The sequence below is a fragment of the Bombina bombina genome, chromosome 1 (assembly GCF_027579735.1).
Source record: "Bombina bombina isolate aBomBom1 chromosome 1, aBomBom1.pri, whole genome shotgun sequence".
In the NCBI taxonomy this organism is placed as follows: Eukaryota; Metazoa; Chordata; class Amphibia; order Anura; family Bombinatoridae; genus Bombina; species Bombina bombina.
Genome location: NC_069499.1, coordinates 354,437,912 through 354,465,161, shown reverse-complemented (window position 1 = coordinate 354,465,161; position 27,250 = coordinate 354,437,912). Strand labels below are relative to the sequence as shown.

General features: G+C 38.8%; 1 protein-coding gene across 2 annotated transcripts in view; it reads right to left on the bottom strand.

Moving 5' to 3' along the window:
• Nucleotides 1-2,702: 2,702 nt before the first annotated feature.
• LOC128645314 (peroxisomal N(1)-acetyl-spermine/spermidine oxidase) overlaps nt 2,703-27,250 on the bottom strand; it is a 147,452-nt gene continuing 122,904 nt past the window's right edge. For both annotated transcript variants that reach the window (XM_053698208.1, XM_053698207.1), the window contains exon 4: nt 2,703-2,885. In XM_053698208.1, the coding sequence (XP_053554183.1) occupies nt 2,748-2,885 (138 nt within the window). In that variant the 3' untranslated portion in view covers nt 2,703-2,747. The remainder of the gene's footprint in view (nt 2,886-27,250) is intronic.

Below are 27,250 nucleotides of genomic sequence, written 5' to 3'. Positions count from 1 at the left end.
AATGCCCTACAAAAGGCCCTTTTAAGGGCTATTGATAGTTTATTGTAGGTTAGGGGGTGTTTTTATTTGGGGGGGCTTTTATTTTTATAAGGCTATTAGATTAGATGTAACTGTTTTTATTTTTGATCATTTCGTTTATTATTTTCTGTAATCTTAGAGTTTTTTATTTTTTCGTAATTTAGTGTTTATTGTTTTTTGTAATGTTCGATTTTTTTATTTTTTCCGTAGTGTTAGGTTTTTTAAAATTTTTAATTTAGGTTTTTAATTGCTAGTTATTTTATTTTATTTTATTAGAATAGTTATGTTAGGTTAATTTATATTTTAAACTTAGTTTTTTTTATTTCACAGGTAAGTTTTTATTTATTTTAAGATAGTTATATTGTAATTTAAATTTAAAGTTGGGGGGTGTTAGGTTTAGGGGTTAATAGTTTAATTTAGTGTTTTGCGGTGTGGGGAGGCTAGGGGTTTATGGGTTAATACTTTATTATAGTGTTGACTATGTTGGGAGCCAGCAGTTTCGGGGTTAATAGATTTATTTAGATGTTGGTGATGTCGGGGGCGGCAAATTAGGGGTTAATACGTTTATTTAGTGTCGGCAATGTCGGGGGCAGCGGATTAGGGGTTAATAGGTTTATTTAGTGTTGGCGATGTCGGGAGCGGCGGATTAGGGGTTAATAGGATTATTTCATAGTTGCAATGTGGGTGGATGGCAGATTAGGGGTTAATAAGTTTAATATAGTGTTTGTGATGCAGGAGGGCAGCGGTTTAGGGGTTAATATGTAGTTTATGGGTTTTATTGAGTTTTGAGAAGCATTTTTGTTACACAAAATCCATAAATACTGCTCTCAGATGGCGGTATGGATCGTATCGGTATAGGCTGTAACGCAAGCATTTTAGCCAGACCACACAACCTGTAATACAGGCGCTATAAAAATCCCGCACTTAAACGTCATTTTTTTGAGTGCGGAATGGACGTTGCATTACAGGCTAAAATCCTTGCGGTATATCTATACTGCTGCGACTCGTAATATGCGTTCCCGACCATTCCACGCGCAATGGCCAATTTTTCAGCAGTATAGCTGTACCACAAAACTCGTAATCTAGCCGAATGTTAACAACATTTTTTGTTTAATAAATATAGTTGAAATAGTTTTGTTCTGTACTAAATATATATTTATATACCTATATATCCCTAGCGATATAGAGTTATATATTTTAATAATTGCATAGGCATGTGCAGCATTAGGGTGTGCACCCACTATATATATATATATATATATATATATATATATATATATATAGATGTGTGGTTGGAGTGCTGGGCCACTGGCTAATTGACTATATATATATATATATATATGTTAGTATATATTTACCCTGAGTGCTAACATACACATGCATATACACTCGTACTCATATACACACACATCTACACACTTACACACTCAAGCACCATGATTATAACATACAGTATATATATATATATATATATACACATACACACACACTCACCCCCCTCTTATGCCCATACCCTTCTCTCTCCCCCTTCCTATGCACATTCTTATGCCAATATCCCATTCTCATTTCCCGCTCCAATGCCCATACCACTGCTCTCTCTTCCATGCCCATTCCCTCTCTCCCCTTCCATGTCCATATTTCTTATTTATCTCCCTCCCATGCCCCTTCTCTCTGCCTCCCCAAGCCCCCTCCAAACTCCAACCTTAGTGCTAATTCCGGCGTAATGTGGCAGAGCACATTAAGGAGGGGACGGGAATATGACATTAAATCAAATCTGATTGGCCACTAGCACCAGAATGTCCTGCTAGGAATCCTGGCAAAACAAGAGCCTGGGTCTCACAAGGACCCGGCAGGGGCACATCTCAAAGGGAGAGATCACTTGTTGACAGGCATGCGGCTGGTCAGGGGAGACCTCTCTACCGGCCCTTTGAAAGCTACAGTGCTCCTTTGGTCCTGTATGCATAGGGGTGATTAGGGTGTGACCCGGTACTCCTTGTGTGCAAACCTATGATATATATATATATATATACTGTATAGATATATATAACATTTTCTACTTAGTGAAAAACAACGCTATTTAAACTATTTCTTATGCGCAATTTTGGCTTATAGCTTTTACTTGTAATATGAGCTCAAGAATAAGATCACTATTGCTTTAACTTGAGTGGTGTTAGTGTTCAACAGCGCTAATATTTTTGCACATCTGGGCCTTAGTATGCATTTTATAGAGAATGTCGTCATACACATGGTTTAGCCAGAACACTGGTAGATGATTATGAGAATAAATACCAACCAAATAAAATAAATACTAAAATCATTAAAGGATTACGGCTCAACTATTATAATGTCTCTAATTGAAGGTAGACTTTAGATTGGTCTTGTTCCTTTATTTCAGTTCCACTTTTTTTAAGTGGGCAGAAGCTCAATAACATTTTTGAATACATGAAATGTGTTTTCACAAATAGCATAATCATGTGGATTTTACATATAATGTAAATCTTGTTGATGTGAAATTTAATAAACTGTTTTTTTTTTAATTCCTTATTCACACTAGAATGTAATGCAAACAAGGCTAGACTGTATATACCCCCTCAATAAGTAATCTATGAGTAGTGTATGTTAGATACCCATGCCATAAACACACACTATAAATCAGAATAAATAGAAAACACGTATATATGGTCTTGGTGTTCCATGCTGATGCCTTTATTAAATGACTTGTTAAGGTATTACAGACGAGAGCTTGACCTGGCACTGTAGTGCTGCAAAATCCTTTCTGCTTCTCGGACCCCACTCAAGTAAGCACCATGAGTCGTTGTGTAGAAGTTTATGTGAGTGGCTTCTCCAGCAAACAGAACTTGCAGAGGCTGTGGAAGGATAGATTATAATTAGAAGAAGCAAGTTTCAAATATGAATCTGGATGCAAGAATTAGAATTGTACAGACAGGAAGACAAATGGTATAGAAGAGATGCATTGTGGAAAAAATACTTTATTATGTCCAGCATTGAGTACAAAGTATACCTGCAAACAGTTAACCCTTCACGTGTGGCACAAGTGTTTAACATTGTAACAAAGTAAACGCTTGCTGCAAAAATGAAATCACGGGATCGTCGTTACAATCACATGATCTCAAGGCCGGGATTGAATCATAGGGGACTGCCTACGTTGCTAGGCACGCGCCCCGTCTGATCTTGAGTTCGTCAAAAGGGCAAGGCTGCAGGATGCCTTATAAGGTGGGACGTTCCATGTGTTAAAGCCTAGCACTGTTAGGATGGCATACAACATCCTAATGGCGTGAAGGGGTTAAATATATCAGAGGATTCAATACAATAGAAAATGCAGTGTAGTTTACAGTTATGTATTTTTTTAAATCAAAGGTAAAAGTAAAAGTGGCTACGCTCTAATGCTAGAGTATGGAAGTAATACATTTAAAAAAGAAAAGGGTGCTTATTTATCATAGAGTGGTCTAAACGTATCTAATGAGCTTGTCCTGATATCTAAGATCCAGCAAGTAGTTTTAAGATGGTGGAAAATACTTTATTTTGGCCTTTTCCATCTAGGATAAAGACTGTATGGATTTTCCCTTTGCTCTCACATCACAATAGAATTGACCGTAGAATGTAATATATAAAAGAATAGTAAAAACAAAGCTGCAGAATTTGGAATTTACACGGACAGTTGCTTTGCCAACCACCATTATCTACTGCAGCAAAATAAAGAAATAAATTACACACATGCATGAACACAACACCTGACTCAAGACAAAAACTTGTTCAGTTGTATCTCTGAACTCCAGGTATTGTCTGTGCACCATCTTAGCACATCAAATGTCTGTGTTTGCAGGCACAATACAGTCAAAAGTAACCTTTAACAATTCAGTTGCAGCAAACAACAACTTTCCAATGTACTTCTATTATTTGATTTGCTTCCTTATCTTGGTATTCTTTGAGTTTTATGTGAAATTAAAATGCTTTGATTCTTTACATCATTGTATTTTTGCACTAGTGCTCCTTGGTAAGTACACGTGTAACCCCAACAAAAGAGTTAACCACATACATGCGGTCCAGCTTAGCGCTACAACACACACTGCAGATCCTGAACAGAAAATGGCTGGTGAGTGTGCAGGCCAATCCTAATTGGCTCACTGGAGATGATTACACACTGGTGTAGAGTTTTACATTTTTTATTTTATTTCTAGCATTTTATTACTTAGATTTAAAGGGATATAAAACCCCACATTTTTCTTTCATGATACAGACAGAGCATGCAATTTTTTAAACAATGTTCTTGTTTAATTTGCTTGGTATCCTTTGTTGAAGGAGTAGCAATGTACTTTTGGGAGCTAGCTGAACACATCAGATAAGCTAATGAAAACAGGCATTTAAGTACAGCCACCAATCAGCAGCTAGCTCCCAGTAGTGCACTGCACTCCTAGGTCATACTATGTATGCTTTTCAACAAAGGATAGCAAACACTGCAGCAAATTAAATAATAGAAGTCAACTGGAAATTTGTTTAAAAAATCTATATCAATCATGGAAGAAATAATTAGGGTTTTATGTCCCTTAAAAACTAACGCCTAGATTCCGAGCTTTGTGCTATAGAGGGTGCGAACCGAACGCAACAAAATTTCACCCTCCATAGTGCTGTCATTACAAGTTTCTGAAAAGACACCTTGTGCGTGCGGTATGGTGGAGATAAGCTTCATACCGCACAAAAACCAAGAGCTGCTTTGACATGCTCGTGCACGCTTTCCCCATAGACATCAATGGGGAGAGAGTGTTAGAAAAAAAACTAACACCTGCGATTGCGGAATGAAAAGCTCCGTAACGCAACCCCATTGATGTCTATGGGGGAAAAAAGTTACGTTTAACCCTAACACCCTGACATAAACCCCAACTCTAAACACCCCTAATCCGCTGCCCCTGACATTATAATAAAGTTATTAACCTCTAATCTGCCACTCCCAACATCGCCGCCACTAATCAAAGTTATTAACCCCTATTCCACCGCTCCCCGACATCGCCCCCACTATAATAAAGTTATTAACCCCTATTCCCTCGCACCCCAACATCGCCGACACTATAATAAAGCTATTAACCCCTAAACCTCTGGCCTCCCACATCACCGCCACTAAATAAACCTGTAAAAAAAATACAAAGACCCCCCAACAGTAAAACCCACCACCCGTACAACCCCCCAAAATAAAAAACCTAACTCTAACAAAAACCTAAGCTACCCATTGCCCTGAAAAGGGCATTCAGCTCTTTTACATTGCCCTTAAAAGGGCATTCAGCTCTTTTAAAAAAGCTTAAACCCTAATCTAAAAAAAAACCACCCCAAAAAAGTAAAAAAAAAACACTAACCCCCGACAATCCACTTACAGTTTCTGATGTCCGGACATCCAGGCAGCGAGAAGTCTTCATCCCAGCGGCGTCTTCTATCTTCATCCCTGCGGCGCGGAGCGGGTCCATCTTTGAAGACATCCGGCGCCGAGCGTCCTCTTCATTCGGCCACCGCCGTACACTGAATCTTCAATGCAAGGGAGCCTTTTCAAAATGGCGCCCCTTGCATTCCTATTGGCTGATTTGATTTGAAATTCAATAGAATTTCAGTAGCTCTCAACCTATTGGCTGATTTGAACAGTCAATAGGATTTCAGTAGCTCTCATCCTATTGTCTGAATTGAATTTCAAAAATCAAATCAGCCAATAGGAATGCAAAGGACGCCATTTTAAAAAGGCTCCCTTGCATTGAAGATTCAGTGTACGGCGGTGACCGTATGAAGAGGACACCTCTTCAAGGATGGACCCACTCCGCGCCGCCGGGATGAAGATAGAAGATGCCGCATGGATGGAGACTTCTTGACGCCTGGATGTCCAGACTTCAGAAACTGTAAGTGGATCGTCGGGGGTTAGTGTTAGTTTTTTTTTACCTTTTTTTGGTGGTTTTTTTATTCAGATTAGGGTTTGGGATTTTTTAAAAGCGCTGAATGCCCTTTAAAGGGCAATGCCCATACAAATGCCCTTTTCAGGGCAATAGGTAGCTTAGGTTTTTGTTAGAGTTTTTTATTTTGGGGGGTTGGTTGGATGGTGGTAAAAGGGCTGATTTCTTTAGGGCAATGCCTTTCAAAAGGCCCTTAAAAGGGCTATTGATAGTTTATTGTAGGCTACGGTTTTTTTATTTTGTGGGGGCTTTTTTATTTTTATAGGGCTATTAGATTAAGTGTAATTGTTTTTATTTTGGATAGTTTTGTTTGCTATTTTTCTTAATTTAGTGATTGTTATTTTTTGTAATTTAGTATTTTTTATTTTTTGTAATTTTAGACTTACATTTTTTTTAGTAGTGTTAGTTTTTTTTTAATGTGTAATTTAGTTTATTTAATTGGTAGTTATTTTAATTTTAGTATAATAGTTATGTTAGGTAAATTGTTAGTTTAAATTTATGATTCTTTCATGTAATTGGCAAGAGTCCATGAGCTAGTGACATATGGGATATACAATCCTACCAGGAGGGGCAAAGTTTCCCAAACCTCAAAATGCCTATAAATACACCCCTCACCACACCCACAATTCAGTTTTACAAACTTTGCCTCCTATGGAGGTGGTGAAGTAAGTTTGTGCTAAGATTTCTACGTTGATATGCGCTTCTCAGCATTGTTAAAGCCCGATTCCTCTCAGAGTACAGCGAATGTCAGAGGGACGTGAAGGGAGTATCACTTATTTGAATACAATGATTTCCCTAACGGGGGTCTATTTCATAGGTTCTCTGTTATCGGTCGTAGAGATTCATCTCCTACCTCCCTTTTCAGGTTGACAATATACTCTCAATTTACCATTACCTCTACTAATAACTGTTTTAGTACTGGTTTGGCTATCTGCTATATGTGGATGGGTGTCTTTTGGTAAGTATGTTTTCATTACTTAAGACACTCTCAGCTATGGTTTGGCATTTTATGCATTTATATAAAGGTCTAAATATATGTATTGTACTTATATTTGCCATGAGTCAGGTTCATGTATTTCCTTCTGCAGACTGTCAGTTTCATATTTGGGAATATAAACATTTTAAGAAATGTATTTCTTACCTGGGGTTTAGTCTTTTTTCAAATTGACTACTTCTTGCAATTGCGGGTATTAGGCCCGCGGGTGCGTCAAATGCTAAACTTTATTGCGTAATTTTTTGCGTGAAAATATTTTTGCTGCGAAAAAATACGTTTATGATGCAACTTCGTCATCTCCAGCGTCATACGTGACGCCGAGACTTTTCACACGGCGGCGTCATCAGTGACGCGAGTGTGTCATTTCCGGTTATTTTTGGCACCAAAAAAGTTTACGTTACATTGTGCGTCATACTTGGCGCCAAACTTTTTCATTATTTCAATACCCCTTGTAGGTTTGCCTCTTGCTTTTTTTCTCTATCAGAGGCCTATGCTATTGCATTTTTTCCCATTCCTGAAACTGTCATATAAGAAAATAGATAATTTTGCTTTATATGTTGTTTTTTCTCTTACATTGTGCAAGATGTCCCAATCTGATCCTGTCTCAGAAGTTTCTGCTGGAACATTGCTGCCTGACATCGGTTCTACCAAAGCTAAGTGCATTTGTTGTAAAATTGTAGAAATTATTCCACCGAATGTCATTTGTAATAGTTGTCATGATAAACTTTTACATGCAGATAGTGTTTCCATCAGTAATAGTACATTGCCAGTTGCAGTTCCTTCAACTTCTAATGTGCATGATATACCTGTATATTTTAAAGAATTTGTTTCTAATTCTATTCTGAAGGCTTTGTCTGCATTTCCACCTTCTAATAAATGTAAAAACATAATTTATGCTTACCTGATAAATTTATTTCTCTTGTAGTGTATTCAGTCCACGGGTCATCCATTACTTATGGGATTATATCTCCTTCCCAACAGGAAGTTGCAAGAGGATCACCCAAGCAGAGCTGCCATATAGCTCCTCCCCTCACACGTCATATCCAGTCATTTGACCGAAACAAGACAAGAAAGGAGAAACCATAGGGTGCAGTGGTGACTGTAGTTTGAATTAAAAATTTAGATCTGCCTTAAAAGACAGGGCGGGCCGTGGACTGAATACACTACAAGAGAAATAAATTTAACAGGTAAGCATAAATTATGTTTTCTCTTGTTAAGTGTATTCAGTCCACGGGTCATCCATTACTTATGGGATACCAATACCAAAGCTAAAGTACACGGATGATGGGAGGGACAAGGCAGGAACTTTAAACGGAAGGAACCACTGCCTGTAGAACCTTTCTCCCAAAAACAGCCTCCGAAGAAGCAAAAGTGTCAAATTTGTAAAATTTTGAAAAAGTGTGAAGTGAAGACCAAGTTGCAGCCTTGCAAATCTGTTCAACAGAGGCCTCATTCTTAAAGGCCCAGGTGGAAGCCACAGCTCTAGTGGAATGAGCTGTAACTCTTCCAGGAGGCTGCTGTCCAGCAGTCTCATAGGCTAAACGTATTATGCTACGAAGCCAAAAGGAGAGAGAGGTAGCCGAAGCTTTTTGACCTCTCCTCTGTCCAGAGTAAACGACAAACAGGGAAGAAGTTTGACGAAAATCTTTAGTTGCCTGCAAATAGAACTTCAGGGCACGGACTACGTCCAGATTATGTAAGAGTCGTTCCTTCTTTGAAGAAGGGTTAGGACACAGTGATGGAACAACAATCTCTTGATTGATATTCCTGTTAGAAACTACCTTAGGTAAGAACCCAGGTTTAGTACGCAGAACTACCTTGTCTGAATGGAAAATCAGATAAGGAGAATCACAATGTAAGGCAGATAACTCATAGACTCTTCGAGCCGAGGAAATAGCCATCAAAAACAGAACTTTCCAAGATAACAGCTTAATATCAATGGAATGAAGGGGTTCAAACGGAACACCTTGAAGAACTTTAAGAACTAAGTTTAAACTCCACGGCGGAGCAACAGTCTTAAACACAGGCCTAATCCTAGCCAAAGCCTGACAAAAGGCCTGAACGTCTGGAACTTCTGCCAGACGTTTGTGTAGAAGAATAGACAGAGCAGAAATCTGTCCCTTTAACGAACTAGCAGATAAGCCCTTTTCTAAACCCTCTTGTAGAAAAGACAATATCCTAGGAATCCTAACCTTACTCCACGAGTAACTCTTGGATTCGCACCAGTATAAATATTTACGCCATATCTTATGGTAAATTTTTCTGGTAACAGGTTTCCGAGCCTGTATTAAGGTATCCATAACCGACTCCGAGAAGCCACGCTTTGATAGAATCAAGCGTTCAATCTCCATGCAGTCAGTCTCAGAGAAATTAGATTTAGATGATTGAAAGGACCCTGAATTAGAAGGTCCTGCCTCAGGGGCAGAGACCATGGTGGACAGGACGACATGTCCACTAGGTCTGCATACCAGGTCCTGCGTGGCCACGCAGGCGCTATCAGAATCACCGATGCCCTTTCCTGTTTGATCCTGGCAATCAGTCGAGGAAGCATCGGGAATGGTGGAAACACATAAGCCATGTTGAAGACCCAAGGGGCTGTCAGAGCATCTATCAGCACCGCTCCCGGGTCCCTGGACCTGGATCCGTAACAAGGAAGCTTGGCGTTCTGGTGAGACGCCATGAGATCCAGTTCTGGTTTGCCCCAACGATGGACCAGTTGAGTAAACACCTCCGGATGGAGTTCCCACTCCCTCGGATGAAAAGTCTGACGACTTAGAAAATCCGCCTCCCAGTTCTGTACGCCTGGGATGTGGATCGCTGACAGGTGGCAAGAGTGAGACTCTGCCCAGCGAATTATCTTTGAGACTTCTAACATCGCTAGGGAACTCCTGGTTCCCCCTTGATGGTTGATGTAAGCCACAGTCGTGATGTTGTCTGACTAGAATCTGATGAACCTCAGTGTTGCTAACTGAGGCCAAGCTAGAAGAGCATTGAATATTGCTCTTAAAGCTAGAATATTTATTGGGAGGAGTTTCTCCTCCTGAGTCCACGATCCCTGAGCCTTCAGGGAGTTCCAGACTGCGCCCCAACCTAGAAGGCTGGCATCTGTTGTTACAATCGTCCAATCTGGCCTGCGAAAGGTCATACCCTTGGACAGATGGACACGAGAAAGCCACCAGAGAAGAGAAACTCTGGTCTCTTGATCCAGATTTAGTAGGGGGGACAAATCTGAGTAATCCCCATTCCACTGACTTAGCATGCATAATTGCAGCGGTCTGAGATGCAGGCGCGCAAATGGCACTATGTCCATTGCCGCTACCATTAAGCCGATTACTTCCATGCACTGAGCCACTGACGGGCGTGGAATGGAATGAAGGACACTGCAAGCATTTAGAAGTTTTGATAACCTGGACTCCGTCAGGTAAATTTTCATCTCTACAGAATCTATAAGAGTCCCTAGGAAGGAGACTCTTGTGAGTGGTGATAGAGAACTCTTTTCCACGTTCACCTTCCACCCATGCGACCTCAGAAATACCAGAACTATCTCTGTATGAGACTTGGCCCTTTGAAAGCTTGATGCCTGTATCAGGATGTCGTCTAGATACGGAGCCACCGCTATGCCTCGCGGTCTTAGAACCGCCAGAAATGAGCCCAGAACCTTTGTAAAGATTCTCGGGGCTGTAGCCAACCCGAAGGGAAGAGCTACAAACTGGTAATGCCTGTCTAGCAAGGCAAATCTTAGGTACCGATAATGATCTTTGTGAATCGGTATATGAAGGTAGGCATCCTTTAAATCTACCGTGGTCATGTATTGACCCTCTTGGATCATGGGTAGGATGGTTCGAATAGTTTCCATTTTGAATGATGGAACTCTTAGGAATTTGTTTAAGATTTTTAGGTCCAAGATTGGTCTGAAGGTTCCCTCTTTCTTGGGAACCACAAACAGATTCGAGTAAAACCCTTGCCCTTGTTCCGTCCGCGGAACTGGGTGGATCACCCCCAATACTAAGAGGTCTTGCACACAACGTAGAAATGCCTCTTTCTTTATTTGGTTTGCTGATAACCTTGAAAGATGAAATTTCCCTTGTGGAGGAGATGCTTTGAAGTCCAGAAGATATCCCTGAGATATGATCTCCAACACCCAGGGATCCTGGACATCTCTTGCCCAAGCCTGGGTGAAGAGAGATAGTCTGCCCCCCACTAGATCCGTTTCCGGATAGGGGGCCCTCTCTTCATGCTGTCTTAGGGGCAGAAGAAGGCTTTCTGGCCTGCTTGCCCTTGTTCCAGGACTGGTTAGTTTTCCAGCCCTGTCTGTAACGAGCAACAGGTCCTTCCTGTTTTGGAGCGGAGGAAGTTGATGCTGCTCCTGCCTTGAAATTATGAAAGGCACGAAAATTAGACTGTTTGGCCTTTGACTTGGCCCTGTCCTGAGGAAGAGTATGACCCTTACCCCCAGTAATGTCAGCAATAATTTCTTTCAAGCCAGGCCCGAATAAGGTCTGCCCTTTGAAAGGAATATTAAGCAATTTAGACTTAGAAGTCATGTCAGCTGACCAGGATTTAAGCCATAGCGCTCTGCGCGCCTGGATGGCGAATCCGGAGTTCTTAGCCGTTAGTTTGGTCAAATGTACAACGGCATCAGAAACAAATGCATTAGCTAGCTTAAGTGCTTTAAGCTTGGCCATAATCTCATCCAATGGAGCTGTGCAAATGGCCTCTTCCAGAGACTCAAACCAGAATGCCGCAGCCGCAGTGACAGGCGCAATGCATGCAAGGGGCTGTAAGATAAAACCTTGTTGAACAAACATTTTCTTAAGGTAACCTTCTAATTTTTTATCCATTGGATCCGAAAAAGCACAACTATCCTCCACCGGGATAGTGGTACGCTTAGCTAAAGTAGAAACTGCTCCCTCCACCTTAGGGACCGGCTGCCATAAGTCTTGTGTGGTGGCGTCTATCGGGAACATTTTTCTAAACATCGGAGGTGGGGAAAAAGGCACACCGGGTCTATCCCACTCCTTGCTAATAATTTCTGTAAGCCTTTTAGGTATAGGAAAAACGTCAGTACACACCGGTACCGCAAAGTATCTATCCAACCTACATACTTTCTCTGGAATTGCAGAGCCGCTAATACCTCCCCTAGCAATACGCGGAGGTTCTCAAGCTTAAATTTAAAATTAGAAATCTCTGAATCCGGTCTCCCTGGATCAGATCTGTCACCCACAGAATGAAGCTCTCCGTCCTCATGTTCTGCAAATTGTGACGCAGTATCAGACATGGCTCTCACATTATCAGCGCGCTCTGTCCTTAACCCAGAGCTATCGCGCTTGCCTTTTAATTCAGGCAATTTAGATAATACCTCTGTCATAACAGCCACCATGTCTTGCAAAGTGATTTGTATGGGCCTCTCTGATGCACTTGGCGCCACAATATCACGCGCCCCCTGAGCGGGAGGCGAAGGTACTGACACGTGAGGAGAGTTAGTCGGCATAACTTCCCCCTCGTTGTCTGGTGATAATTTCTTTACAGATATAGATTGACTTTTATGCAAAGTGCCATCAATACAATTAGTACACATATTTCTGTGGGGCTCCACATTGGCCTTCAAACATATTGAACAAGCAGATTCATCTGTGTCAGACATGTTTAAACAGACTCGCAATGAGACTAGCAAGCTTGGAAAAAACTTTTCAAGTAAATTTACAAGCAATATAAAAAACGCTACTGCGCCTTTAAGAAGCACAAAAAAAGACGTCACAGTTGAAATAACAAAGAACCAAATCAGTTATAGCAACCAAATCTTCACAGAAAATGTATTAAGTTAGAAGAGTATTGCACCCACTAGCAAATGGATGATTAACCCCTTAATACCCAAAAATGGATAATCAAACTAACAATTAACGTTTTTTTATCACAGTTAAACACACTGTCACAGGTCTGCTGTGACTGATTACCTCCCTCAAAATGACTTTTGAAGACCCCTGAGCTCTCTAGAGACGTCCTGGATCAAGGAGGAAGAAGTAGGAAGACTGAAACTGAATGTTTACTGCGCAAAAAAGCGCTAAAATATGCTCCTCCCACTCCTATTACAACAGTGGGAAACCTCAGTTAAACGCTTCTATATAGAAATAAACAACAGCCATGTGGAAATTTTCATGCCCCAAAAGATTTATCACCAAAGTACCTCACAAAAAACGAATAACATGCCAGTAAACATTTTAAACATACACTTTAAATGTTAGATAGTGTTATTAATAAGCCTGCTACCAGTCGGTTCTACTGCAGTTAAGGCTTATACAATACTTTGGTATTAACAGTATTTTCTTAGTCAAATTCCATTCCTTAGAAAATTACTTATTGTACATACATTCATCAGCCTGATACCAGTCGCCGCTGCATTTAAGGCTGTACTTACATTACATCGGTATCAGCAGTATTTTCTTAGTCAATTCCATTCCTTAGAAAAATAATTTACTGCACATACCTCGTTTGCGGGATTCCCCGCATGCTATTCCCTTTCTGAAAGTTACCCCACTCCTCAGAATGTGCGAGAACAGCCAGTGGATCTTAGTTACTTCTGCTAAGATCATAGAAAACGCAGGCAGATTCTTCTTCTAAATACTGCCTGAGAACAAACAGCACACTCCGGTGCCATTTAAAATAACAAACTTTTGATTGAAGAAATAAACTAAGTATAAAAACACCACAGCCCTCTCACAACGACCTATCTAGTTGAGTTGCAAGAGAATGACTGGATATGACGTGTGAGGGGAGGAGCTATATGGCAGCTCTGCTTGGGTGATCCTCTTGCAACTTCCTGACCCGTGGACTGAATACACTTAACAAGAGAAAGGTCTTTTAAAACTTCTCATTTAGCTGATGAAATTTCAAATGACCAACAACATAATAATTTATCCTCTTCTGATGAGGATCTATCTGATTCAGAAGATCCTTCCTCAGACATTGACACTGACAACAGAATGTACTAAGAGATGCAAGAAGATTTGCAGCACAAAGAAAAGACTGCAGGTTACTGGACTAGTTTAATACTAGGAACCCACTGATAGAATATTCTCAAATGAGTGATATAAGATTTAAATTCTTTAAAATACCACAGACATATTCATTTACACTTAATAACTTTATTGGGAGAAAAAATAATAGTCCAGCAGGACTAGTACTCACGCACACACACACATACAGATTAAAACTTGCTGGAACTCAGAAAGTGAAATTATCTAGAATGCACCTATTACATGATAATTGGCTACTCGCAAGAGATATCTTATAATATATATGTTTGTACAAATAATTGACCCTTGGGGGTAAGCAAATTTGTTATCAGCAGTTATAGCGTAGTGTGTCTGATGCGTTTGTTAGTTATTACTGAAAAGCACCACACCGTTGTATATAATACTCAATAAAAAATATAAATTTGTGGGCTCAAATGTAAATTTGTTTGAATAATCTCAAACACACACTGTGTATGCAAATTAATAATTCAGTCACATACAAAACTAATGGTTACAATGTTTGTTGGGTTTATAGTTACAAATGTTGCAAGCTGTGCTGATTTTGTGTCAGGAAACCTAAGTTTAAGCAAAACCGTAGGTAGCTATGAGGTATGGTATATGCCTTTAAGGTCAGAGAGAGTAGGCAACTATGTATTATAAAGTTAGCGCAATTAATATCACCAGTATTATTTCTATGTGTGTATTTTTGTTGCGAAGATTGTTGTTATTATAGTAGGCTCTGGCTCAATAATATGAGTCAGCGATATTATGTTTGTATATTAGCAAAAGCCACAAATAATATATTGATGCAACAAACACAGAAATCTGTTATCGAAATCAATACTCTGATTTTGCGCAGGAAAATGACCACCACAAAGTGCGGTTTAAGATTTCTCTATACCACTTATACCTTTTAATGTTCACTTTTCCATAAAGAAAAGGAAGAGAGTAAAAACTTAAGTTCAGCTGCTGCTATATACTAAACCCACAAGTTAACCAATAAAGAGAATATGTCAGACTGAACTAAAAAAGGTCTCTTCTATAGCGGAGACCTAATTAACGTTTAACTGCCACTGTTATTGAGAAACATAGCTTAGGTGCTATTCAAATATTGAACTGAGTCAGCTTTACTAAAATAGAGGTTCCATAACCTCGTGGTAGTTCTCCTGACGCGCGTTTCACATAATGCTTCCTCAGAGGGGTACGCGCCGGCCGGACAGAGCGGAGTATATCACGATCTAGAACCCTCCCCTGTGTTCCGATTGGTTCTCCCCGGTTGCACTATGCATTGTTATGATTGGTTAACATTGATTGTCATTCTGTCTAGCTTCGACCAAATCCAATAGCAACATGAACTGGCTACTGCTTGTGTGTGGCCAAGATTTACTGGGCGTGTTGAGACTGAGAGCGGCTGTATGTGTCAATCACCTGATACGACAACATACAAGTTTACAAAAACAAGAGAAAAGAGATGTAACAATGTGTTGCTTACTACTATCATCTAATCAAGGTTGCCTATAACGATATCCATCCTCGGAATTTTACGAGCCAGGAAATGAATAACATAATCGAAATAAAAATGTCCCTGTATCTAATTCAAAAGCTGTATCCTTTAAATGTGATTTGACATGAGACAAATTAAGTGAAATAATGATAACGTGACAGCGATATTAACCTAAAAATATTAATAATAATGGTGTGTTAAAAACATGGGAAAATATACTTAGGTGATTACAACTCAACTTTGTATGGGTTTAAAAGTGAAAAAATATCTTGCTACATGGCAAGTGACATCTCAAAAAAAATTCTAATCTGAGACTGAATAAAAGTGAACTTATTCTGGAATATAATTTAAAGTGCTGAAAATTCTTGAAGAAGAAAAAAGGGGTGAGAAGTAAGTGTTAAAATAATTCTAAAATCGACGTTACTATGTGCTACTGTGCTTTGATAATGTGAGACAAGAAAGTGAGGGATAAGCCTTATATTTGCATGGGCATACCTAAGTAGAACCAGGGCTTATATTCTACATAAGCATACTTAAATAGAAACAAATCCTAGATGGGATACATTGTTATAAATAAACATTGTAATTGTTATATTCATTTAAGCCATGGGGGTATACCGTATTGAGCAGATGTATCCAGCGGCATTCTGCTTTCAATCCTGTGAATCCAGTGAATCCTCAAGACTGCCCCCTCTAATGCCAAGGGAGATTTTCTGAAGAACAGAAAATTTAAAATGATTGTGTTGACTTTGGTGCTTCAGTCAAAAATGTTTTGCAACACTAGTGATCTTTTTACCATTTTGTTGGTCTTTTTCTGTGTTTTTAATGTTGTTTTTGTGTTCTAGTATTCTAACCCTTGCCTCTCTGGTGGTCATGCCTACATAGGCTTTGTCACATTCGCAGTAGATGACATAAATGACACCTGATGATCTACAAGTGAAGTGATGTTTTAGTTTTTGAATCTTTCCGTATTTGTCTTTGGTTTCTTTTATTTTTCTCACAAGAGGACAGACTGAACATGTGCCACAAGGGTACATGCTAGGATCAGTATCACTTTTTTTAGGAATATGTACGTAGTGACTTTGTACCAGATGATCTTTAAGATTCCTCGGTCTCCTGTATCCAATTTTCACACTGTCACCTATTAAATCCTTAAGCTCAGGGTCACTTGTGAGGATATGCCAGTTCTCATTGAATATTTTTCTAACACTTTGCATTTGAGGATTGTATGTTGTGATTAGTCTTGGGATGGTAGTGGTAGTTGTATGGACTAAAGATGACTATGTTGAGGAAGCTATGCGACAATTATCCAACAAAGACTGCTATAAAAAACTTTTATTTAATCCTCAATCCGAGTACTTGGAACAATATAATAAACTCATTCTAAAAATGTGGAACAATGGGATCATTACTAAAACGGAAAAAAACTTTCTGATACAAAAAAATCAGACTCTTGCTACTATATATTTCTTGCCAAAAGTTCACAAGAAACTGACTAAACCTCCGGGTAGACCCATAGTATCAGGCAATAACAACTTAATTGAGGCAGCTAGTAAATACATAGATCAAAGATTAAGAGAATATCTGACTATGATGCCCTCGTATGTCCGTGATACCATGGAAGTCTTGAAAATTTTACAAAATATACATTTGAATCATGACACCTGGCTTATTACAGCAGACATTGAGTCTTTATACACCAGTATCAGACACCATGATGGGATACAGGCAGTTAAGTATTTCTTATCAACTAATGAATCCGACAACAAAGAACACAATGCGTTTATTTTAGTCCTTTTAAAATATGTACTGACCCATAACATCTTTACATCTAAATATGTTTTTTTCCTGCAAACACAAGGTACCGCAATGGGCACCTCATGTGCCCCAACGTATGCTAACTTATTTTTAGGATTCTGGGAACAAAAAATAGTTTTCTCAGAAGGCATGGAAAAATTCACGAATCATGTGCCACTATGGATAAGGTACATTGATGATCTACTATTCATCTGGGAAGGCACACGAGAACACCTTGATGAGTTCTTATCAGTACTCAATGTTAACAACCTAAATATCAAGTTGACATACCAAGCAGATCTATATCAAATTGACTTCCTAGATTTGACAATCGCAAAAAATACTGACGGTACCATCACAACCAAAGTATTTAGGAAAAAGACATCCACAAATTCTTTGCTGCACAAGACAAGTGCACACCCGGGGAGTACTTTAAAAGCAATACCATATGGTGAATTTTTACGACTAAGAAGGAACTGTTCCAATGTCTCAATCTATGAACATGAAAGTAAACTTTTAACAACTAGGCTCTCACAAAGAGGCTACAGCAATAGAGCATAAAACAAGCGAAATTCAAAGCATTAAAAACCTCTAGAGATACACTACTATGCTCTAAGATCAAAGACAATTCCACTACCATCCCAAGACTAATCACAACATACAATCCTCAAATGCAAAGTGTTAGAAAAATATTCAATGAGAACTGGCATATCCTCACAAGTGACCCTGAGCTTAAGGATTTAATAGGTGACAGTGTGAAAATTGGATACAGGAGACCGAGGAATCTTAATGATCATCTGGTACAAAGTCACTACGTACATATTCCTAAAAAAAGTGATACTGATCCTGGCATGTACCCTTGTGGCACATGTTCAGTCTGTCCTCTTGTGAGAAAAATAAAAGAAATCAAAGACATATACGGAATGATTCAAAAACTAAAACATCACTTCACTTGTAGATCTTCAGGTGTCATTTATGTCATCTACTGCGAATGTGACAAAGCCTATGTAGGCATGACCACCAGAGAGGCAAGGGTTAGACTACTAGAACACAAAAGCAACATTAAAAACGCAGAAAAAGACCAACAAAATGGTAAAAAGATCACTAGTGTTGCAAAACATTTTTTACTGAAGCACCAAAGTCAACACAATCATTTTAAATGTTCTGTTCTTCAGAAAATCTCCCTTGGCATTAGAGGGGGCAGTCTTGAGGATTCACTATTGAAAGCAGAATGCCGCTGGATACATCTGCTCAATACTGTATACCCCCATGGCTTAAATGAATATAACAATTACAATGTTTATTTATAACAATGTATCCCATCTAGGATTTGTTTCTATTTAAGTATGCTTATGTAGAATATAAGCCCTGGTTCTACTTAGGTATGTCCATGCAAATATAAGGCTTATCCCTCACTTTCTTGTCTCACATTATCAAAGCACAGTAGCACATAGTAACGTCGATTTTAGAATTATTTTAACACTTACTTCTCACCCCTTTTTTCTTCTTCAAGAATTTTCAGCACTTTAAATTATATTCCAGAATAAGTTCACTTTTATTCTTGAAGATGATAGTAGTAAGCAACACATTGTTACATCTCTTTTCTCTTGTTTTTGTAAACTTGTATGTTGTCGTATCAGGTGATTGACACATACAGCCGCTCTCAGTCTCAACACGCCCAGTAAATCTTGGCCACAGACAAGCAGTAGCCAGTTCATGTTGCTATTGGGTTTGGTCGAAGCTAGACAGAATGACAATCAATGTTAACCAATCATAACAATGCATAGTGCAACCAGGGAGAACAAATCGGAACACAGGGGCGGGTTCTAGATCGTGATATACCCCTCTCTGTCCGGCCGGCGCATACCCCTCTGAGGAAGCGTTATGTGAAACGCGTGTCAGGGGCACTACCACGAGGTTATGGAACCTCTATTTTAGTAAAGCTGACTCAGTTCAATATTTGAATAGCACCTTAGCTATGTTTCTCAATAACAGTGGCAGTTAAACGTTAATTAGGTCTCCGCTATAGAAGAGACCTTTTTTAGTTCAGTCTGACATTTTCTCTTTATTGGTTAACTTGTGGGTTTAGTATATAGCAGCAGCTGAACTTAAGTTTTTACTCTCTTCCTTTTCTTTATGGAAAAGTGAACATTAAAAGGTATAAGTGGTATAGAGAAATCTTAAACCGCACTCTGCGGTGGTCATTTTCCTGCGCAAAATCAGAGTATTGATTTCGATAACAGATTTCTGTGTTTGTTGCATCAATATATTATTTGCTGCTTTTGCTAATATACAAACATAATATCGCTGACTCATATTATTGAGCCAGAGCCTACTATAATAACAACAATCTTCGCAACAAAAAGACACACATAGAAATAATACTGGTGATATTAATTGCGCTAACTTTATAATACATAGTTGCCTACTCTCTCTGACCTTAAAGGCATATACCATACCTCATAGCTACCTACGGTTTTGCTTAAAGGGACAGTCAATATATAAATTAAACTTTCATTATTCAGATAGGACTTTTAATTTTAATTGACTTTTCAATTTACTTTTATCATCAAATTTGCATTTTTCTCTTGGTATTCTTAGTTTAAACTAAACATAGGTAGGCTCATATGCTAATTTCTAAGCCTTTGAGGGCTGCCTCTTATCACATGCTTTTTAAATCTCTTTTCAACAAAAAGAGACAGAAAGTACACGTGGGCTATATAGATAACACTGTGTTCAGGCACAGAAAGTTATTTAAGATCTTGCACAATACAATGCTAAATTTAAGACAATAGATAATAAACAGTCACAGTCATGTGATCAGGGGGCTGGAAGAAGGTTCCTAGATACAAGGTAATCACAAAGGTAAAAAGTACATTAATATAACTGTGTTGGTTATGCAAAACTGGGGAATGAGTAATAAAGGGATTATCTATCTTTTAAACCAATAACAATTCTATGGTTGACTGTCCCTTTAAACTTAGGTTTCCTGACACAAAATCAGCACAGCTTGCAACATTTGTAACTATAAACCCAACAAACATTGTAACCATTAGTTTTGTATGTGACTGAATTATTAATATACATACACAGTGTGTGTTTGAGATTATTCAAACAAACTTACATTTGAGCCCACAAATTTATATTTTTTATTGAGTATTATATACAACGGTGTGGTGCTTTTCAGTAATAACTAACAAACGCATCAGACACACTACGCTATAACTGCTGATAACAAATTTGCTTACCCCCAAGGGTCAATTATTTGTACAAACATATATATTATAAGATATCTCTTGCGAGTAACCAATTATCATGTAATAGGTGCATTCTAGATAATTTCACTTTCTGAGTTCCAGCAAGTTTTAACCTGTATGTGTGTGTGTGCGTGAGTACTAGTCCTGCTGGACTATTATTTTTTCTCCCAATAAAGTTATTTAGTGTAAATGAATATGTCTGTGGTATTTTAAAGAATTTAAATCTTATATCACTCATTTGAGAATATTCTATCAGTGGGTTCCTAGTATTAAACTAGTTCAGTAACCTGCAGTCTTTTCTTTGTGCTGCAAATCTTCTTGCATCTCTTAGTACATTCTGATGTATATTACTATCCAAGGTTCTGGAATTTAAGGGTTACAAATAATAATTAATCATTTTGATTTATCCCTTAAATTTAGACTAACACAATCCACTTAACCTTCCCTGACCCTTTCCTTTATAAACTATTGACACTGACAAATCTACTTATTTATTTAAAATAGAGTATATGCGTTCTTTATTAAAAGAAGTGTTAATTACTTTGGATATTGAGGTAACCAGTCCTATTGACGTTCAGTCTAATAAACGTTTAAACGCTGTTTTTAAACCTCCTGTGGTTTCTCCAGAGAATTTTCCTATTCCTGAGGCTATTTCTGATATGATTTCTAAGGAATGGAATAAGACAGGTACTTCTTTTATTCCTTCTTCAAGGATTAAAATATTGTATCCTTTACCAGCAAAATCTATAAAGTTTTGGGAAAAAATCCCCAAAGTTGATGGGGCTATTTCTACTCACTCTTGCTAAACGTACCACTATTCCTATGGAAGATAGTACTTCCTTTAAGGATCCTTTAGATAGGAAGCTTGAATCCTATCTAAGGAAGGCCTATTTATATTCAGGTCATCTTCTCAGACCTGCTATTTCTTTGGCTGATGTGGCTGCATCAACTTTCTGGTTGGAGAATTTAGCGCAACATGAATTGGATTCTGACATATCTAGCATTATTCGCTTACTGCAGCATGCTAATCATTTTATTTGTGATGCCATTTTTGATATTATCAAAATTGATGTTAGATCCATGTCTTTAGCTGTATTAGCTAGAAGAGCTTTGTGGCTTAAATCTTGGAATGCTGATATGACATCTAAATCTAGATTACTATCTCTTTCTTTCCAAGGTAATAATTTATTTGGTTCTCAGTTGGATTCTATTATTTCAACTATCACTAGGGGAAAAGGAGTTTTTCTGCCTCAAGATAAAAAACCTAAGGGTAAATCTAAGGCTTCTAACCGTTTTCGTTCCTTTCGTCAGAATAAGGAACAAAAACTTAATCCTCCCCCCAAGGAATCTGCTTCCAATTGGAAGCCTTCCTCAAATTGGAATAAATCCAAGCCATTTAGGAAACCAAAGTCAGCCCCTAAGTACGCATGAAGGTGCGGCCTTCATTCCAGCTCAGCTGGTAGGGGGCAGATTAAGGTTTTTCAAGGATTTTTGGATAAAATCTGTCCAAAATCATTGGATTCAGAGCATTGTCTCTCAGGGGTATCGAATAGGATTCAGAGTAAGACCTCCTGTGAGAAGATTTTTTCTCTCACGCATCCCTGTAAATCCAGTAAAAGCTCAGGCTTTTCTGAAATGTGTTTCAGACCTGGAGTCTTCAGGGGTAATCATGCCAGTTCCTCCTCAGGAACAAGGTTTGGGGTTTTATTCAAACCTATTCATTGTACCAAAGAAAGAAAATTTATTCAGACCAGTTCTGGATCTGAAAATTTTGAATCGTTATGTACCAACTTTCAAGATGGTGACTATAAGGACTATTCTGCCTTTTGTTCAGCAAGGACATTATATCTCCACAATAGACTTGCAGGATGCATACCTTCATATTCCGATTCATCCAGAACACTATCAGTTTCTGAGATTCTCTTTTCTAGACAAGCATTACTAATTTGTTGCTCTTCCATTTGGCCTAGCAACAGCTCCAAGAATCTTTTCAAAGTTTCTGGGTGCCCTACTATCTGTAATCAGAGAACAGGGTATTGCGGTGTTTCCTTATTTGGACGATATGTTGGTACTAGCTCAGTCTTTACGTACTGCAGAATCTCACAAGAATCAACTAGTGTTGTTTCTTTGGAAACATGGTTGGAGGATCAATTTACCAAAAAGTTTATTGATTCCTCAGACAAGGGTCACCTTTTTAGGCTTCCAGATAGATTCAGTGTCCATGACTCTAACATACAAGAGATGTTTAAAATTGGTTGCAGCATGCCGGCACCTTCAGTCTCAGTCATTCCCTTCAGTGGCTATGTGCATGGAAGTTTTAGGTCTCCTGACTGCAGCATCGAACGCGATCCCCTTTGCTCGTTTTCACATGAGACCTCTGCAGCTTTGTATGCTGAATCAATGGTGCAGGGATTATACAAAGATATCACAATTAATATCCTTGAATCCCAATGTACGACACTCTCTGACATGGTGGATAGATCACCATTGTTTGGTTCAAGGGGCTTCTTTTGTTCGGCCAACCTGGACTGTGATCTCAACAGATGCGAGTCTTTCAGGTTGGGGAGCTGTTTGGGGATCTCTGACAGCACAAGGGGTTTGGAAATCTCAAGAGGCGAGATTACCAATAAATATTTTAGAACTCATGCAATTCTCAGGGCTCTTCAGTTCTGGCCTCTGCTGAAGAGAGAACCGTTCATTTGTTTTCAGACAGACAATATCACAACTGTGGCTTATGTCAATCATCAGGGTGGGACTCACAGTCCCCAAGCTATGAAAGAAGTATCTCGGATACTTGCTTCGGCGGAATCCAGCTCCTGTCTAATCTCTGCGGTGCATATCCCAGGTGTAGACAATTGGGAGGTGGATTATCTCAGCCGCCAGACTTTACATCCAGGGGAGTGGTCTCTCCATCCAGATGTGTTTTCTCAGATTGTTCGGATGTGGGGTCTTCCAGAGATAGATCTCATGGCCTCTCATCTAAACAAGAAACTTCCCAGATACCTGTCCAGGTCCAGGGATGTTCAGGCGGAAGCAGTGGATACGCTGACACTTCCTTGGTGTTATCATCCTGCTTACATCTTCCCACCTCTAGTTCTCCTTCCAAGAGTGATCTACAAAATCATCATGGAACAGTCTTTTGTGTTTCTGGTAGCTCCAGCATGGCCACACAGGTTTTGGTATGTGGATATGGTTCGGATGTCCAGTTGCCTGCCTTGGCCACTTCTGTTACGGCCGGACCTACTATTTCAAGGTCCATTTTTCCATCAGGATCTCAAATCATTAAATTTGAAGGTATGGAAATTGAACGCTTAGTTCTAAGTCATAGAGGTTTCTCTGACTCAGTGATTAATACTATGTTACAAGCTCGTAAATCTGTCTCTAGAAAGATTTATTATAGAGTTTGGAAGACTTACATTTCATGGTGTTCTTCTCATAAATTCTCCTTGCATTCTTTTAGAATTCCTAGAATTTTACAGTTTCTTCAGGATGGTTTGGATAAGGGTTTATCTGCAAGTTCCTTGAAAGGACAAATCTCCGCTCTTTCTGTTTTATTTCACAGAAAGATTGCTATACTTCCTGATATACACTGTTTTGTACAGGCTTTAATTTGTATTAAGCCTGTCATTAAGTAAATTTCTCCTCCTTGGAGTCTTAATTTGGTTCTGAAGGCTTTACAGGCTCCTCCATTTGAACCTATGCATTATTTAGACATTAAACTACTTTCTTGGAAAGTGTTGTTTCTTTTGGCCATCTCTTCTGCTAGAAGAGTTTCTGAGTAATCTGCTCTTTCTTGTGAGTCTCCTTTTCTGATTTTTCATCAGGATAAGGCAGTTTTGAGGACTTCTTTTCAATTTTTACCTAAGGTTGTGAATTCTAACAACATTAGTAGAGACATTGTTGTCCCTTCCTTATGTCCTAATTCTAAGAATTCTTTGGAGAGATCCTTACATTCTTTGGATGTGGTAAGAGCTTTGAAATATTATGTGGAAGCTACTAAAGATTTCAGGAAGACTTCCAGTCTATTTGTTTTATTTTCTGGTCCTAGGAAAGGTCAGAAGGCTTCTGCTATTTCCTTGGCTTCTTGGTTGAAACTTTTGATTCATCAAGCTTATTTGGAGTCGGGTCAGGCCCCGCCTCAGAGAATTACAGCTCATTCTACTAGATCGGTCTCCACTTCGTGGGCTTTTAAGAATGAAGCTTCAGTTGATCAGATTTGCAAAGCGGCAACTTGGTCCTCTTTGCATACATTTACTAAATTCTACCGTTTTGATGTATTTGCTTCTTCGTAAACAGTTTTTGGTAGAAAAGTTCTTCAGGCAGCTGTTTCAGTTTGATTCTTCTGCTTTTAATTTAAGTTTTTTTCTTTCAATTATGAAAATAAACTTATTTTTTGGGTTGTGGATTCATTTTTTCAGCGGAATATGGCTGTTTTTATTTTTATTCCCTCCCTCTCTAGTGACTCTTGAGTGGAAGATCCACATCTTGGGTATTGATATCCCATATGTCACTAGCTCATGGACTCTTGCTAATTACATGAAAGAAAACATAATTTATGTAAGAACTTACCTGATAAATTCATTTCTTTCATATTGGCAAGAGTCCATGAGGCCCACTCTTTTTATGGTGGTTATGATTTTTTGTATAAAGCACAATTATTTCCAAATTTCCTTTGTTGATGCTTTCTACTCCCTTCTTATCACCCCACTGATTGGCTATTCATTAAACTGAATTGTGGGTGTGGTGAGGGGTGTATTTATAGGCATTTTGAGGTTTGGGAAACTTTGCCCCTCCTGGTAGGATTGTATATCCCATATGTCACTAGCTCATGGACTCTTGCCAATTTGAAAGAAATGAATTTATCAGGTAAGTTCTTACATAAATTATGTTTTTTTAATTTCACAGGTAAGTTTTTATTTATTTTAATATAGGGATATTGTAATTTTAATTTAAAGTTAGGGGGTTGTAAGGTTAAGGGGTTAATAGTTTAATTTAGTTATTTGCGATGTGGGGGGGCTGCGGTTTAGGGGTTAATAGGTTTATTTAGTGGCAGTGATGTGGGAGGCCAGAGGTTTAGGGGTTAATAACGTTATTTAGTGGTGGGGATGTCAGGGAGTGGTGGAATAGGGGTTAAAAGTTTTATTATAGTGTCGGCGATGTTGGGGTGCTGTGGAATAGGGGTTAATAACTTTATTATAGTGGTGGCGATGTCGGGGAGCGGCGGAATAGGGGTTAATAACTTTTATTAGTGTCAGCAATGTCAGGAGCGGCAGATTAGGGGTTAATAAATTTTAAATAGTGTTTGTGATGCGGGAGAACGGCGGAATAGGGGGTTAATAGGTAGTTTATGGGTGTTAGTGTACTTTATAACACTTTAGTTAAGAGTTTTGTGAAACATTTTTGAGGTGCAAAACTCATAACTACTGTTTTCAGATAGCGGAATGGATCGTGTCGGTAGCGCTGCGGAATCTGTTGGCGCTCTACAAATAACCGATAATAATAATAATAATAATAATATCGGCTGTAACACAAGCATTTTAGCCTCACCGCACAACTTGTAATACCAGCGCTATGAAAATCCCACGCAAAAACGTCTTTTTTTTTTAGTTCGGGATTGACTTTGCGTTACAGCCTAAAATGCTTGTGGTATAGCTATACCGACAAGACTCGTAATGGCCGCGTTACTGCTTAAAATGGCCCTTTTTTCAGCGTTAAAACCGTAATGCAAAACTCGTAATCTAGGTGTAAATTTCATATAGCAAACCAAAACATTCACTAGTAAATATAATATCAATAATGGTATCTCTGGAAACAAATTGCGTTTTTTTTTTTGTTTTTTTTTTAAAAGCTATAAATATTTATCAGTTTTCTATCTCTATTTTCTTATTTCATGTAACATATTTTATACGTAACTGTGTGTGTTCAGGAGCAGTAAAAATAAACGTAATTATTATGTTAGCAGAATGGATTTTCTCCTGGCACTGTTTAAAACTAGCTTGGAAAAAAATCCAGTAAATGATGATAAACAGGGAATAAACTGCTCTACACTGTATTTCAATTATGGTTTATACTCTTCTTCTACATATGACTCAATTACACGCAGACACATTTATTAACTCTGTCCATACAGATAATCCACCCTGTCTGTACAGAGAATCAACCCTGTCTGTACAGAGAATCAACCCTGTCTGTACAGAGAATCAACCCTGTCTGTACAGAGAATCAACCCTGTCTGTACAGAGAATCCACCCTGTCTGTACAGAGAATCCACCCTGTCTGTACAGAGAATCCACCCTGTCTGTACTATAGAGAATCAACCCTGTCTGTACAGAGAATCAACCCTGTCTGTACAGAGAATCAACCCTGTCTGTACAGAGAATCAACCCTGTCTGTACAGAGAATCAACCCTGTCTGTACTATAGAGAATCAACCCTGTCTGTACAGAGAATCAACCCTGTCTGTACTATAGAGAATCAACCCTGTCTGTACAGAGAATCAACCCTGTCCTTACAGAGAATCAACCCTGTCTGTACAGAGAATCAACCCTGTCTGTACTATAGAGAATCAACCCTGTCTGTACAAAGAATCAACCCTGTCTGTACTATAGAGAATCAACCCTGTCTGTACTATAGAGAATCAACCCTGTCTGTACAGAGAATCAACCCTGTCTGTACAGAGAATCCACCCTGTCTGTATAGAGAATCAACCCTGTCTGTACAGAG